The sequence below is a fragment of the Mustela nivalis genome (genome assembly GCF_964662115.1).
Source record: "Mustela nivalis genome assembly, chromosome: 8".
Classification (NCBI taxonomy): domain Eukaryota; kingdom Metazoa; phylum Chordata; class Mammalia; order Carnivora; family Mustelidae; genus Mustela; species Mustela nivalis.
In genome coordinates, this window is record NC_139027.1 from 44,363,708 (window position 1) to 44,380,822 (window position 17,115).

General features: G+C 39.5%; 1 protein-coding gene across 5 annotated transcripts in view; it reads right to left on the reverse strand.

Annotated features, from left to right (window-relative positions):
- Window positions 1–17,115, reverse strand: part of CTNNA2 (catenin alpha 2) — a 1,136,651-nt gene that overhangs the window by 278,396 nt on the left and 841,140 nt on the right. For all 5 annotated transcript variants that reach the window (XM_082745335.1, XM_082745334.1, XM_082745333.1 and 2 more), the window contains one exon: window positions 13,115–13,195. In XM_082745335.1, coding sequence (XP_082601461.1) covers window positions 13,115–13,195 — 81 coding nt within the window. The remainder of the gene's footprint in view (window positions 1–13,114; window positions 13,196–17,115) is intronic.

Below are 17,115 nucleotides of genomic sequence, written 5' to 3' on the forward strand. Positions count from 1 at the left end.
AGACTGTGCTCTTTTACTTAATTAAGGTCCATGTGTTTATGAACCTGGTTATCCAAATTCACAAATCCCAACTGGACAAAGGTCATCCTTTTTTCTATCCTTTACTCCCACACCTATTCAACCACTTTCCAGCATTTTCACCCCTCATTCACCACTTACCACAAAAGGGAATCTAAATTTAGATGCCTGGATATTTCAATCTGAGCATGTAGTATCTGTCCTTGATTAGCTGGCATTGGATGGGTGTGAGCTACTTGAATCCAATGTGAGAGAGTCAACAGTTGCATCAGATAAAATGCCCAGCAAGGACCCTTAGGAGGCTTATAAAATGCTGCTCAGTCCCCCACAACTGCATAGGTAATTTGAAGAAACAGTCATTGACTGGATGGCTTTGGGGGCAGATAAACAGCAGAAGCCTACTGGCAATTCATAGACCTATACCCCTGGGGCTAATAATACATTATATGTTTATTTTAAAAATTTTAAAAATTAAAAAAAAAAAAACTGCCACAGTGTAGTAGAATTTGTACCAGGGAAGATCATCTGGCTCCTAGTTCCAAATTCCCTGCCATTTCACCTTACAGCAGAGTCCTGTGGGCCTCCAAAGAACCCCCATTGTAACTCCAAGAGCCCCTGGGAAGAGCCATGCTAAAACTCACCATTTCCCACTCCTGGTACCAGATGAGTGCCACTTCAGTTCACGTGAGGAGGACAGGAAACGAGGGGAATAAGATGCTACTGGGTAAAGGAAGAGGAATGACAGGTCCTTACTTGTTGGTTCAGATGTTACTTACACATGACCCTCTAAAGGTCCACAAATGGTCATTAAGGAGCCCATGACATTTTCTAAAACGGAAAATCATTCACCATGCTCCTCTGCTCTATTCCAATTATAGATAACTGTTGCCTCTGAGCTAACTTCGCTCTCCCGAGTTCTGCCACCATATGCTATACTTCTTTGCTTCTTGTCTTTAACTATTACACAGCATTGCATTTCCAACAGCTGCTGAATTTTTCCCTAGAGGGGCTTCATTTCAGACAGAGGCCCAATGATTACTCCGCATTTCCAAGTGTGGAGGAATCCTATAAAATGATACTGGGTGCTAAAGATGTTTCAGAACAAGGCAGGAGATGGAGTTCGACTGAGGGACCCTCCCTTTTTCAGGGAAATCTGGACTCTTACACCATAGTTGCTGTATTTCAAGCATACTTAACTTCTAGAGCAAAGGCTGGCCTGCTTTCCTGTGAAGGGGCAGGTAGTATATATTTTAGTCTTTGCAGCCGGTTGATCTCTTCCATGGCTACTCAACTCTGCCACCGCAGCACAGGAGCTGACAGTACAACTTGATTTACATAAACTCTGGCAGACAGCCAGACCGGGGCCACAGGTAGTAGTTTACAGGTGCCTGTTGTATATAGTTTTGTCAATGGATTTTAGTCTGATAGCATTCCATTCAGTCTGTGTCACTCTGTTGCATTGCTACTGCGGTTCCCTGGCTATTTCAGCTCCATTCACCCATTGCTTACTTATGGCTGAGCACCTGCTGGACCCATCTGCTTAAGAAACCCAGGAGGCTAGAGATGGCCACAAAAAGCCCTCAAGTGGCTGGTATGAATGGTATTATTTGACCAAGCTGACTTTTCTTCTCCCTTTGCCTCATGCTCTGCTAGAAAATATAGCCTATTCCAATTGTCTCTAAGCAATTCCTTTTGTAGCAAAAGCTTTGAGGCAAGGAATTAAGAGAAAAGGTTACTTGGAAGTGTAAAACTTGTTGGCCTTTCCCCCTGAATTGGGGGCATTAGGAGGATATCTGGCTGGGTTGCCTGACTTGCTTGACATAGGTGCTCTAACCTGGACTAAACTCCAAATACTGGTGTTTCTCCCCAGTTTGGCAAAAACAAAACAACAAACAAACAAACAAACAAAAACTGAGGGTACTTGACAGACAGGCTCAACACACAGAGAATGTACCCAAAGAGCACCAGGCAAGCAGGTTGCGGTGGTGATATGCAGGCACAATGACTAGTTGATCAGTCACAAGTGATCCACTTTCAACTAGTTATTATGGCATCTATGGGTACAGCCTCAGGGCCACATTGATCTAAGCCTACAGATCTCAAAGGGGGTGCTGAGGGAAATATGCTCAGTCAGGCATGCTTCTAATTATTAATGCAGACTTCTTCCGGCCCCTTCAACTCTGTGCCCCCCCCCACCCTCCTCAAGGGTCCAGACCTCCCGATTTGCCATGACCAAAGGTGCTTTTCAGCTTTTCAGTCACCTCCTTTACACAGTTGTAACTTAGAGCACAGGTATTTAAGGCAGCCTAATACTTGCTAAAATTAAAGGAATCATAAAAATATAGAAGTCCCACCCTTAACATTGAAGAGGATTGACACACTCAGTGACAAACCAGGGAACTGTGGAACGTAAAGGAGGGGCTGAGAGTGGTTATCCACTCAAACTTCTCACAAGCACCTGTGGTTGGGTCAGATGGAAAATCCCCTCCAAACACCATAGTGTCCAGGACAAATGGTTCTCCTTTAAACCTGGAATACCATAGCATAATCCATTCAATTGTTTCCCACTGAATATACCAGGCAGGTCTGCTAGTCTCCTGATCTGCACTTAATCAGATATCCCCCAGCTAAAAAGAAAGTCCTTTACTCCCCCCCCCCCTTATAATTAATTAGAAAAATGATTTTAAAAATCTCATTCATGGTTCTATGTCTTGCATTGGGCTGGACACGGATATGGATGGCTAAAGGAAGAAATAAAATGGTGATTATATTAAACAGGAAGCCTATTATTATGATTATTATTGAGAATCCCAAGACTCATTATTAATTAATATTTAACTGACACTTGTCCTATTAAGAAAATTTTAATAAAAGCTATAAACTAAGACCAAAGTGTATCCCTTTAACAACTACAACTTTAACAACTTTAATAACTACAGTCATTGAAAGAACCGGCTTCAGTCAGCCCACTTGGGTTTTCTTTCTTTCTTTCTTTCTTTCTTTCTTTCTTTCTTTCTTTATTTCTTTCTTTCTTTTTTCTTAATTTTATTTATTTGTTTATTTGTCAGAAAGAGAGCGCACATAAGCGGGCAGAGTGGCAGGCAGAAGCAGAGAGAGAAGCAGGCTCCCTGCCGAGCAAAAAGCCTGATGCAGGACTCGATCCCAGGACCCTGGGATCATGACCTGAGTCTAAGGCAGCGGCTTAACTGACTGAGCCACCCAGGCACCCCTCACTTCGATTTTCTAACTAGGAATTCTGTATCAGTAAGAAATTTAATTTTATTTCTGGGACTTCGATACTCTACTCTGGGAAAAAAAAAAAAAAAAAAAAAAAGTCTTTTAACCAACTGAGCCACCCAGGCACCCTAAAAAAATGCCTCTTGATAGTAATGCCCTCTCCATAGCATCGTGTCTCCATAGGATTGTGGTAGAGATAGAAGGTAAAGTGTTAAGGAAAAAACGGACACTAAACAAATATCAAACAGTTTCAGTGGGCAGCTTTGCTTTTTTGATCTTTGTATATAACCAGATACAAATGAGAGCGATGGCTCAGATGACCATGAGAGATGGTTACCCCAGGTATCTCAGTGACAAGACAGCATCAGCTGCTCAGTTCCTAAGCCTACCTACTCCTATCACTCAGAGCTATGGGAAGGCAAGCCAATTGATTTTGAAGCTGTGAATCCATATGCAATAATATTGACTCTTTGTAAGTCTTTGGAACTCTAAATAGAGTTCTTTACTGAAATTTTATCTGGGTCTTAACCACAGGCAAAGTAAAAAAAAAAATCAGTTTTGCAGAAAAACCCAATATCAATGATTGATAATTACAAAATCACTGATCTTAACACATTCTCTAACAACTAAAATTGCTGGGTGCAGGGATAAGCTCCAATCTCTAAATCGGAAGCTGATAGAGGGGTTTTAAGGAGGCTGAATAAAAAACTTTTGCCCTGGGAGAAAAAAAATCTTTGAGGTACCTTTTACCTCTAAGAGTCTATGAATCCATAACTACTGAATCATGTTTCCTTTTTCAGAGACAGTTAAGAAGTAAGCTCAGAAATATCACTGCTTTTCTTTCCTGTCTCTCCTTTCCCCAATTCCTACCTCCCAATTTTGGGGGTAACTGGAAATCTTTGTACATATGTAATATAAAATCATTATTCAGCTTTTAAAATAAGCATTTAAAGAGACTGTATCTTTTTTCATGAAGTTAAAGATAGATGTGATTTTTTTTTCTCCCTCTGTTTGGGGGACATTCTTTGTTGAGACAATTACATTTCTTAGCATTTTTTTTCCCTGCATATGAAGGAAATTTTCCATGCTCCAGCCTGACAAAAATACCTGTTCTGGGTACAGTTTCCTGAAATGTGGCACCATATGTGCATCAGTAAACATTATGTGTAGAGTAAATTAAACTGAGCCTTATAATTAGGCAGTAAGGAAATTACCGTAGACCTGAAAGAGTAAATCAGCAGTATTAAAATGCTCTCCATTTTCTCTGAAGCACTTCAGAGTGCCATAAAAAGCCCATGTCACTGTGATAAATATCAAAAAGAAATGCATTTGGAGCAAGACAACCTAAAAGATACCACAATTCAAATAGGTCTTCAAATTTGGAGTCCAAGGTGTCATCTCATAAAATTTTAAAGTCAGCCCTTTTGCCACTAATGTCGGGGGGAAAACAGAAAACCACTTGACACTGAGACTTTCGGGGGGATCTTTCTCATACAGCAGGTGCAGTAAAGATTTTAATAGATAGAAACTCTGGAGCAGAGCCAAAATTGAGGAAAGATTCACCCATCATAAACAAAATAGCAACACTGTAAATAAAGATAGGATCTGGACTCCTGGTTTTTTCCAGCTTCTGGTGACTGCCCTGTTACTGATCCTACCTTTATTTACAGTGTTGATCATTTGCTCATAATGGATTTTTTTTGCATTCATTTCTCTTTTTTAAATCCGATGAGAATACTGTTTATTTAGATTACTGAGGTTTTCGGTGTTCCCAAAACTGTGTACCTGAAGCTAGTGCCTACTCTCCCTGCCTTTGTCTTGGCTCTGTGCATGGCACAGTGAGCAATCAGACAGACCATCCATCTCTAATCTTGGTCCATGAGGAGACAGGGCTCAAGCACGGAATCTCTTTCAATCTGAACAGGTATCGTATCTGTGAAATGGGGAGGTCTAGCAGAGGCTCCGGTAGAGGATTAGAAGCTGGAGGGCTTCACAGTCCTCAGATGCATCCCCAAGCAGACCACAATGAGGTCTGAAAGTTCCCATATTCAGAAACAAAGGCAAAGGAAATCAAACCTGCTAAAACATCACAGATTATCTGTAAAGCTTATTACAATACAGAGTTTAACGTGTCACCATATGTACATGAAATCCGTCTCCAAGATGGAGCTGTATTATCTGTATTTCTAGTCAATTCTTGAGCTACTTCTCTAAAGTCAGCCCAGCAACAGGGAACTTCTGGATTAAGGCATTGAAGTTCTCTGTTAAAAGGCAAATAGATATTTTATCACAGTGTAAGTGGACTGTTGTTGTTTTTTTTTTTAAACAAATTGGTTGTTAAATCAATGGAACCTGAGACATGAGAGTTTAGAATGAAGGGGAAATTGATGACTGTGACGTTTCTTGGGTGCCAAGCCTGCGTACAGGGGTCTTCCTTCTTTCAACACCTGTGCGGTATAGGGTTACTTTATTTTGGCAACTACGATACGTCCTGAAGAAACAAAAAATAGGGGCCTGGGTGGCTCTGTCGGTGGAGCAGCTGCTTTCAGCTCAGGTCATGATTCCAGGTTCCTGGGCTCCCTGCTCAGCCAGGAACCTGCTTCTCCCCCTCCCTCTGCCTGTGGCTTTGCCTACTTGTGCTCTCTATCTCTCTGTCAGATAAAACCTTTAAAAATAGTAATAATAACAACACTTGGCAATAGGCAAAGTCACATAAATAACTTAAATCTACTGTAAAAAAGTGTCATAATAAGGGTATTTTAAAATGCTCCAGAGCTTACTGGATAAACCCTGTTTATAGGAATTGGATAAGGTTGTGATGATAAGGTGACATTTAAACTAAGGCTTGTAGGAAAAATTGTGAATTTTCCTGGGGGGGGGCGGGGAAGAGGGAGATAAAGCATTCAGAAAAACTGTGAATTTTCTTGGTGGGGGGAAAAAAGGGTGAGAGGGCATTCTAGGCAGAAGCAAGTGCAAAAGCATGAGGATATGTGAGTGCTGACTTAAAACTGCTGGAGCCAGAGTGAGCTGAAGGCAGGAAGGCTGGGGTAGAGGGGAGTAGTTGTGAGGTTGTGACCATCATTTTTATGAAAAGCAATTAAGCAGTGCCAATGGGAGTGGATAGGAAGGAATGGACTGGACATGCATGTAGGAGTTGAAATCCACCAGACTGAACGACTGATGGGGATTCAAAGAATGATAATGGGAGGGGCTGTACAGGGCTTCAATTCTCTTGGAAAGTTAATCACTGTGGGAAGCACACAATTGTGTGGGGTGGGGGTGGAGTGAGGATTTGGCTGAAATTTCATTCAGCCAAAAAAGACAAAGATTGGTCAAGGGCATATAGAGTAAAGAGATGGGCATTATAGGCAACATTCTCTTTTTCACAATTTTCAACCCAAGCGAAGAGCACTGTTGAATTCCCTCCGCCATCATTAGTGTGACATTCACTGGAGCCAGGAAGGCACACTGATGAGATCCTAGGGCAAACGGACTGCTGCCAGGGCTGGTGGCCACAGCAGGAAAGGCAGAGCCTGTAGGAAGATGACTCACTTTTAAATTTCAGATGCATCCAGCCTCCTTGGGAAATGGGGAGATAAAGAAATAGCTGCCCTGGTGGAAATTTCCCCTGGGAAAAACGGATGCCAGTAGCTATTTCAGGTAATACAAGATAACGTCAGCAAGGAGGGGTCAAATGGAACAGATATATTTGACCACAAGCTGGCTGCAATGATCCACGGAGTATGTTCAGACAGAACAGTGATTAGCTGCTATCACCAACTCTAGAAATACTTTAGTTCGGGCCATAGTGGCAAACTCTCGTACAACATGCTTTAAAATTATCTCCCTTGCAGTGACAGGTTTGGATAAGAAACCCCAGTCTAAATATAGCCTCCAACAATGAATATGGGCCAACTTCATTTAATCAAGATGAGTGTTCTGGTAAGCTAAAACAACATTCTTAAAAAAAAAAAAAAAAAAAAAGGAAAAAATCCTTGTTGTTTAAATCATCATTGTTGAAAATCTTCCGATACTTCCTTCTGAAGAATTTCATCCTAGACAATACAGTAGTTTTTTTTTAATAATCCTATAGCTGATTGTCCAATGTGAGGGTCAAGATTTCTTAATGGTATTCTTTTTTTTTTTTTTAAAGATTTTATTTATTTATTTATTTATTTATTTGACAGGCAGAGATCACAAGGAGGCAGAGAGAGAGAGAGAGAGAGAGGGAAGAACAGGTTCCCCGCTGAGCAGAGAACCCGATGCGGGACTCGATCCCAGGACCCCGAGATCATGACCTGAGCCGAAGCCAGTGGCTTAACCCACTGAGTCACCCAGGCGCCCCTCTTAATGGTATTCTTATTGCCTAGAACAGGAGAAGGTGTCAGAGATTAGATCAAAGACAGATACTCGAATTTGGGACTCAGCCATTGCTATTTCCCCTTCCCCTTCCCACTTTTCCTTGACATCCAGGGCCTGGGGAAATTAGCAGAAGAGAACAAACCTGCCTGGTTGAGCATTTTCCTATTCACACATATGCTATAGATCCCTCTGCTTTGTACAGTGTGTTATTTGATTATTCAATGTTGATCAAGCTACTGGAATTGTTCTGTGATCTAGACTCACTAGTGAGGGAGGGGTCAAGCGTGGTGTCCTACACAAGACTGTGTTAATATGTGAGTAATCAACTATATGCTCGCTCATAGGAAGAAATTAGATCACTTCATGCTTTGAACAGTGTCTACATAAGGGAAGAGTTTACCCATAGTGACATTTTAAGAAGTTTCCAACGGATGAAATCGTGTACTTTGAACTTGTCCTGATGATTATTTACCAGGAGATAAATAAGTATATGGTACTCTGACATTCAGGGCAGTCATATTAGGATTTTTTTAAGGTAGAGATGGCTGGAATATATAACCCATTTTCAAGAGGCATGTCTAAAGGATGACCCTTCACAGCACTCTTGGGCCCTCTGCTACCTCTGTCATTCTCCTCCTTGCCTTTTTGATTCTGATCTTTGGTGGTCCTGATGCAATTTGTCTCTGTCTGTCTCTGAGCTATTTATATTCTGTATTTCAAGTCCCAATGACTGTATGATCATTCTCTGGTCTCCATATTTCTACAGCAGCAAGACAATCTGACCTAGGAAACAAACTCTAGGGATTATTAGCTCTGACATAGGTTTTCAGTGTGAAGAACACAAACCTTAACATTTGGAAGAAATCAATATTTCATTTCATTTTATTTTTATTGTTGCTATATAGATAGCCTTGTGTCCTTATGAGGAAAAGCAGATTTAAGTCTGGAAATAAATGATTTTAAATGTTATCTTACAATGACTCTAAAAATAATTGGCCCCATCATGAGCAGATGTGAGAAAAAGAATTGAATGCCTTAAAATTCCTTTTTTCTGTAAATGTTTTTTTGCAAAATCTATAACTCACACTTTGAGAAGCCAGCTACCTCAACATAATAGCACTTTTTAAAAAGAGGACCCGGTGGAGCATAACAGCTGGAAACCTGAGAGACAATATCATAACACAACTAAGAACCATTTTTTTGATATTCACCACAGAATTTTTTTTTCTGTCTATAGTATGTACGTGTCACCCACCCCAAACCTTGAAGTAGTAAAAGTGCTGCTGGAAATCATAAAGCACCTCTATATATTCATGCGAACCTTCCTTCTTTCCCAACTACATCCCCCCCAGAGTAGATTGGTATATGGGTGACCCAATTGCATATGCTGGTTCAATGGAGAGGCAGAATGGGGAAGGGTTATGAGCAAAGACCCTACAGCCAAGCCGCCTGGACTGAAACCTTTATATATCCATACTCCATGAGGCCATGGGTACATTACTTCATTTCATGTCCTCATCTGTAAAATGGGCATGATGACATCTCTTCTATCTCATAGAGCTGGTATGAGGATTAAATGTGATCCATTCATCGATACCTGTCAGAGTTTAAATGTGATCACATTCATCGATACCTGTCAGAGTTTAGTTTTCATTTCGTGGGCAGCGATTTCAGAAGCTACTGCTGATTACTGCCCACCTTTAGTCATATTTCTTACATAAGTTCTCAGTGGAGGCAGGGTCTTGAATAATACACCTTTAAACATACCATCCAATAACATTTTTTGCTTGTTTGTTTTTAAATCCTTTGTTATATAATCTATTTTCTTAAGCGTTCATCCCGATGTAAAAGTATTCTATATGTGATTTTTGTTTGAAAGTGTTTTGATTATAATAGCACAACTGACACTTTTGTCAAGTTGACACTGAATCTCATTGCTGGAATTATTGGGATGGTTATTAAGGGTGAAGGGATAAGAACTAGGTCCTTGATTAGTTTGGGGAATGAGAGACTTGCTAAGTTTAGCAATGCCCTAACTTGTTATGATTATTATTTATTAGCTTCTCATAGGGAAATATTTGGGTCCTGATTTGCTTATCAACTTGGAAAAACCAAAATAATAACCAGAACAGACCAGCATCCTGTAAGCTTAGAGAAAATCAAGAGACCATGCCTAGAAGAGTTCACAGGTGGCACATACAAGGAGGACATTGAAGAGCAGCCGGCAGCCACAGACTGGGTCCTCTCTTAAGGGATGGGTAGACCATGTGGGCTACTAGGTACTCAGGTGGGGAGTCAGCCAAAAGCTTTTGTTTTTATAATGGTCTGATTTCAGAATCACAGCAGTGACAAGAGCTCAGACATGGGCATACTGTGCCCGCAACTCTAAAATTAAAACATAATGCTTAAAGCTGGCAGTTATATTCCCTTAAATCCATTTTTAATTCCAAACAAAATACTCTTAAGAGGATTCTGCTCTACCACTGCCCACTCTCATGGGTTTAATTGGCAAGACAGTTCTAAGCCAATCAATTTTAAATAACACCCTGGGGTTCCCACAACCTTTTTCATAATTTATGACTCCCCATTTCTTTGAGATATACTGTCTAGAGAAAGGAGACCCACTTACTTGAAAATACTACTGAAAAAGAAATCCTTTTTATTCAATTATTCTTGATTTTTTTCAATTATCTATGAATTTAAGTCTCCCTTTTTTTCTTTTTACAATTAGGGAAGTTCAAGATAATGATCATGATTGACTTTATTTCTTTTTAATTTGGTGACCAGAACTTTGCAGGACTCCAGGGTCACCCTTCTGAAGGACACTACCCAACCTTAGGGCTATGAGGAAGAAGCAAGAAACTGACAGTAGAGACTTGAGGAAAGTCGCTAGAAATGTTTTTCTTTGCTTTCAGCTTTTTTTTTCCCATTGTGATTTGATTGCTCTAAATATTATATACAGGATTACATGTGTACAGGGAAGTGGACACGGACACTGGAAGGCTCCCATTTAAAAAGTCTTCTGAAAAGGATTGTCAATAAAGTAAAGAACAGAAAGTGTTTCAGTCACAGAAATGCATTGATTTGAACCACTAGCATTCATTGGGCCGCAATAGCTCGCTGCTATCAGATACTCAGACGAAACCTTGATAATCCAATTAACTAGCTACCCAAATTGAAAATGCACGCTATCAGAGTTGTTGCAAGTTCCATTTGGGTAAATGCTAGGTAGCTTCTGTTTAGATCAGAGAAGCTTCTGTACCACTACAGGTGTACATGGAGAAACAGAAGAGATGGAAAGAAAGACAAAAATATCCCAACATATGGACAGGGATGGAACTGACAGATGGGAACCATCTTAGTTCTAGAAAGGCAAATTGGGAAAGAGAAAGATGTTTGAACCAAATTTGGGGATGTGGTGTGAAATTATGCCATAACTTTTGGATGTTAATATCATGAAACAATTCTCTTTATCCTTCTTCTTCTCGATCTTTGGGAAAGGTGAGCAGAAAATTAATTCTTTTATGCATGGAATGATTTCAAAGGATGCTATACTCCTTCCCCTGCCATCCTAAAAGAAGCCCTCCAAGGAAGAACTTGTCACCAAAACATTTCAACTTTTACCATAAATTCCATCTACAAATTTTGCCACTATCCTCAGTAAGAATAAACCCTTTCCTGAGAACTTTTTAACACCAGAGTAAAAACTACTTTATCCATTCCTTCCTAATAGGACTTTAAAAGTCGCTATGATAGGTCCATAAGCTCAGAGAGAGGAGATTGCCAGTTCCTGAATGTAACAGAATGGTCTCTTCTAAAACCAAGAGATTGGGAGGTAGGAAGATTCATACCATGAATTTTGCCTGTTTGACCACCTCGCCAAAGAAAGGGTCTAAAGAAGATGTACTTCCACTGCTTCAAAATCTGTGATTATCAAGCAATAGGACCTGTGACATAGGAAATAAGTGCAGATTTCTTTGGGGGTCATTCAATCTTATGCAGCTTAGAGAGGGCTTAGAGATTTGGTTTGGCTCCCTACTTTCATATATAAGAAACAAAGACAAAGAGATGATAGATCCTTGGTCACAGAGCCAGTTGAGTGGTAGAGCTAGACATAAAACCCTGGTCTCTGGATACCTGATTCAATGTTTCTCATTAACCTCAGTCCCAATTCCTACCACTCATATCATTTCATATCAGATGGGGATTTGATTGAAGAGATGGCTTAAGAGGGCAAAGAGATAGATCTGGCCAAATATCCATTTGGTATAGGACATCATTTTATTCTCCCTCTCATTTTAAGATAAAATAAGAAGCTAATGTTTCCCCAACAAGGACTTGTTAGCTGGGTAAATGAGTCTTCATATTCCAGAACTAATTATGATTTTTCTGGAGGACAGTAGCTCAAGCATGCCTACAACCTATAGGTGATAACCCGAAGAGAGTCTAGAAGCTTCGCAGTAATTATTAGAAGGAGTGTCTTCCTCTCATTCAAACCACTTCTAACTTGCTTCTTGGTCACTCTTGCCTAGGCACCTTGCTAATCCTATCTGTACTTGACATGTTAAGAGTAGTGGGGGCAAGATGCAGTCATGTCAGTCTAGGTTTTCCAGCTGCACAAAGTAAGGTTGTTGCTGTCTCAGGGAAGTGACTGGTTCTAGCTGACTAACACAATCAACACTATGCAAAAGCTACCAGTAGGAGACAGGATGCCTCTCAGGCAGAAATCAAGAGGGGATTTTACTGCAACTTAATGGATGGCATAACTCTTCTAGAAAGAACACTACCAAAGAAAGTAGAGCTCACTATGGAAACAAATAAAATAAAGCTTACAAGACAATAGGGTTACCAGTGTTGATATAGCACCTTCAAGATAAAATGGAGCCCCAGCCAGATTTTTTTCATCCCCAAAAATAGACCTGTCAGAGTAATGAAACCATTAGCCATTCAAATCATCAACTAACTTTCCTTGTTTCAGTCCTCAGTTTCCCAAACAACCATCTGATCAGCAAACATTCCCTTGGTGACATGGATCCCTAAAGGAAATACACAGGGTTAGAGACCTTAATTAGCCCATCAGATTAAGAGTTGTGTTTCTCATTAGCTATCAGCATTCTTGTTTATTCATTTAAGGCCTTCGGAGTTGTGGAAAGAACGAACTAGTAGAAATCAGAGACTGGCTCTTTGTATACCTGCATCTGGAAAACTGAAAAATAGATGGAGAAGGTAGTGAATTCATCAAGTCTCTATCTGGGAAGATTGTTTCTGGGCAGTGAGCAAGCTTCCTCTTCAGAGGGTGTTTTCATCATACCTCTTGAGGCTGTCACATCTGTCTGCTCAGCAGACTCTACCTTGTTGATGAAATGCTTCTGTGTATACGTAGGTGCTATGAAGAATAGCAACCTGAATGTCAGCTCTTAGAAGGCACCCTGGAAAAGGACATTCTTGAAAACCACCACTCAGTACCAGGCACGTAAAATAAAAACAAAAACAGTACCTGTCTCCTTAGGTCTCTTGTTTTCTTGGTCATCTTATCAATGGCAATGTTTAGAGGATCTCCTTTTTCTTTTCTTCCAGTCTATTAAGAGAAGAGAAACAATCTCTGGTTTAGAAAATTCAAGGTTAGAGATATTAAATTTTTTTTAAAAATTCAAAAACACACTTGACTGGAAGAATCCAAGCAAGAAAGAAAGACACACACAGAGAGAGAGAGAGAGCGGGAAAGAGGAAATTCAATAAACAGCTATTATGTGTTGGTTTTCTAAACTCTAAAGTTAATTTTCTCTGAAATAAAAATTTAAATTGCTGAAAAACAATACATTCTCACGATGGTTTACACATATGTCCATATTCAACTTCATGCAAGTATGTTTTCTTCCTGCTCCAGACATTCATCAATTAAGTAAACGCAGGATGTTTGCTTTTGCCTTCAAATACAAATGGGTTTTGCTGCTCTCTTATTTAGCACAGTTCTGAATAGAAAATCATTGAGATGATAAAAACTAAATTAGAAAACATTTAAAATAAATCACCAGAATTCAGAATTTCATACCAATACATCCTACCATATTGTAACTTCTGTATCAAAGTCGGAAGAGATGCTTTACTACAAAATATATTGTTTGGGATCTTTTTTCTGTCACGCACTGGGGTGCGAAACACTAAGGAACCCACAGCTTCAAATCATAAGGAAAACACCTCTTCGGAGAGGTAAGGCAAAACAAACAAATGTAAAATCCAAAAATCTCTTCTTTTTTTTTTTTTTAAGATTTTATTTATTTATTTGACAGACAGAGATCACATCTAGGCAGAGAGGCAGGCAGAGAGAGAGAGGAAGGGAAGTAGGCTCCCTGCTGAGCAGAGAGCCCGATGCGGGGCTCGATCCCAGGACCCTGAGATCATGACCTGAGCCGAAGGCAGAGGCTCAACCCACTGAGCCACCCAGGCGCCCCCAAAAATCTCTTCTTTAATAAATTATTCACTTCAGAGTTTGAAAGTTTCACTGAATAGTTTCTTTTTCTCTTTTCCTTGTTTCTTCCTCCCTTCCTTCCTCCCTCCTTCCCCCTCTCTCTCTCTTTTCCCTTCTTTCCTTCCTCCCTCCCTGCTCCCTCTTCCTTCCGCTCCTCTTCCTTCATTCCCCACTTCCTCCTTCCTTCCTCCTTTCTTTCTTCCCATCTTTCTTTCCTCCTTTCTTTTCCTTCTCTTTCTTTCTTTCTTTCTTTGTCTTTCTTTTTCTCCCTTCCTCATTCCCTTCCTTCCTTCCTTTCTTTCTTTCTTTTCTTTTCTTTTTTTTTTTTTTTTTATGGCTATGGTAAAACAATTAAACCAAACAAAATAGAAGCTCCATTATCTTTTTAAGACCACATCAGGAACAACAAAATTCCCATGGATGGAAAGCTCTACATAACTTTATGGATGGCATTATTTCCTTTTAAGAGAAAATTCTTCTCAAAAGCTTTGTCAAATCTATTAAATTATCTATCCTTTAGTCAAACACCCTACAGATTTATTTATTTATGGTCCCACTGGTGAGTCAATTCTTACTCCATATTCAAGTCTCTACAGAGTCATGTAGGTATCTATAGTAATTTGTATATATGATGAAATGATAACAAGATAGTGTGTTTTGAGGATCCATAGAGATTACCATTCAAGACATTTCTAAATATTCTTTTCCAATGACTAGATTCTGGATACATAAAGCTAATATATACACCACACGTCTACTTACAACTAGATTTAAAGCAGTCATTTTTTTTTCCATAACTTGCTTAATTAACTATGTTTCTGAACAAATGTCTAATGTATAACCCTATATAGTTTTTATTAAAAACAAAACAAAACTAGAGTATATGCCTGTATATTTTTAACCATCTAAAATCTTATAAATCCCCGTATCTTTCCTACTGCCTAAACTCATATTCTGACCCTTTCATGTGTATACACTGAAGTATATAGGTAGAGAGAGCTTAAAACAAAGTGGTAACATTTTACAAAGTTAAGATATCAGTGTACAAATAGCTCCAAGAAAAGAAAAGTGTATGGAGAAGCACAATGTGCTACATTATTTGGGGAGGGAAGCTAGTTACACAGCAAGTGTGACTTTGGCGCCCTGACTCCATATTCAGGCATATCATAAGTGTAGCAGCCAAAGCTGCTGCTTTTCTCTTTAGCTTTCTCCTTGCAAACAGGATGTCCACCATTAACATATGAGAAGGTCTAGCCCATGATCATTCTGAGAGCCAGATTTCCTTTCCATTTATGAGAGTAATAAAACTTATTTTGAAAAACTAACAGTTACGAGTTGGTTTAAAATGCAGCTATGAGAGAAGAAAACTGGATCACTGAACTTTTCAATGTAAAAAGCAAGAAATCAAGACAGTGTGAATATACAAAATGATTATGAAAAAAAAAATACTAAGTGTTAGACACTGGAATCATCTCTTCCTGCCACTGCCATTCATCATTGTCATTTGAGAAATGAAAAAATAAAACCAGAATAGGCCTGGGATTAGGGAGAGGGCAATAAGACACTGGTCTCAGAGACGACATTTAAGGGGGCCCCAAAGAACTCAGTAATATATAATATTTTAATGCAGTATTTTTCTAAAATTCAAATTAATGCCAAAAATTCACACTGAACAAATACCAAAATTTTAAATAAAAATAGGACCCCACAGGGCAAGGATAAGGATAAATGCAAGTGAAGAGAGTCATGTAGGTCAGATATTTTTAATTTTAAATTTAAGAAAATTGGGAATTGGGATGAAGGAATGCACTTGTCGTGATGAGCACTGGGTGATGTACAGAAGTGTTAAATCACTACTATACTGTACACCCAAAACTAGTATCACAATGTGTGTTCACTAACCGGTATTTAAATAAAAACTAAAAAAAGAAAAAGAATTGAGGAATGCATGTATACTAAAAAGAGAATAAATCACTGTTTACCTAAAATTCAAATTTAACTGAGTGTCCTGTATTATTATGTGCTAGATCAGGCAACCTTTCCCGAAGAGGTAATAGTTAAGCTCAAGGTTGTAATTGGGGTTATTACAGACACATGTGGGAAGACTCCATTGCCTCGTTCTGTGAAAAGAAGGGCAACATGGGATTCTGTATCCTATTTGGGATCAATATTCTATAACTGAAAAGCATAGTTCATTAGATGTGAAACATCATTTTGGTCGCAGTGAGAAACTCCCAAAAAGCGAGATCTATAATCCTTACCCCCATGCAGCTCCTAATTTGGGAGAGTAAACCAGAATATGAAATTAAGAATATTAACAACTACAAAGAGACTAATGCTCTAACAGGTTGAATTAGTTGCTCAAAAGAGGGAGATGTTGCATTTGGGAAGTCAAGTAATCTCACAGAGGAATGGGGGAATTTAGCTACACATTAAGTCCTGGGTAAGATCTGAATAGGAAAGAGGGAGGTACTTGAAGGGAGGACAGTGTGGCAAAAATAAAGTCATCCAGTCAAGAAACAGCAAGGCAGATTCTAAGAAGGACAGTGGAAATGGTGCAGGCTCTTCTCTATGATGTGAAGGGACAGGTTTGATGAACTGGAGAGATAAGCTACTTTTATAAGAGCTTCTTTATAGTGTCATTATTGCCAATTATATTTTGATCTGCAAACTCAGAGAATCTCTGGTGACAAAAGCATTCCATGTCACTGTGTTGTCAGGATCCAGCTGTGTAATATTTACAATCCTGGGTTTCTTCAGCTTCCAAGTCTTTGGCTAAAGACAATTAAAAAAATGCAGATTGGGCTCCTGAGTGGCTCAGTGGGTTAAGCCGCTGCCTTCGGCTCGGGCCATGATCTCAGGGTCCTGGGATCGAGTCCTGCATCGGGCTTTCTGCTCAGCAGGGAGCCTGCCTCCTCCTCTCTCTCTCTGCCTGCCTCTCTGCCTACTTGTGATCTCTCTCTGTCAAATAAATAAATAAAATCTTTAAAAAAAAATGCAGATGACTTGGGTGCCATATTGTTCTCACT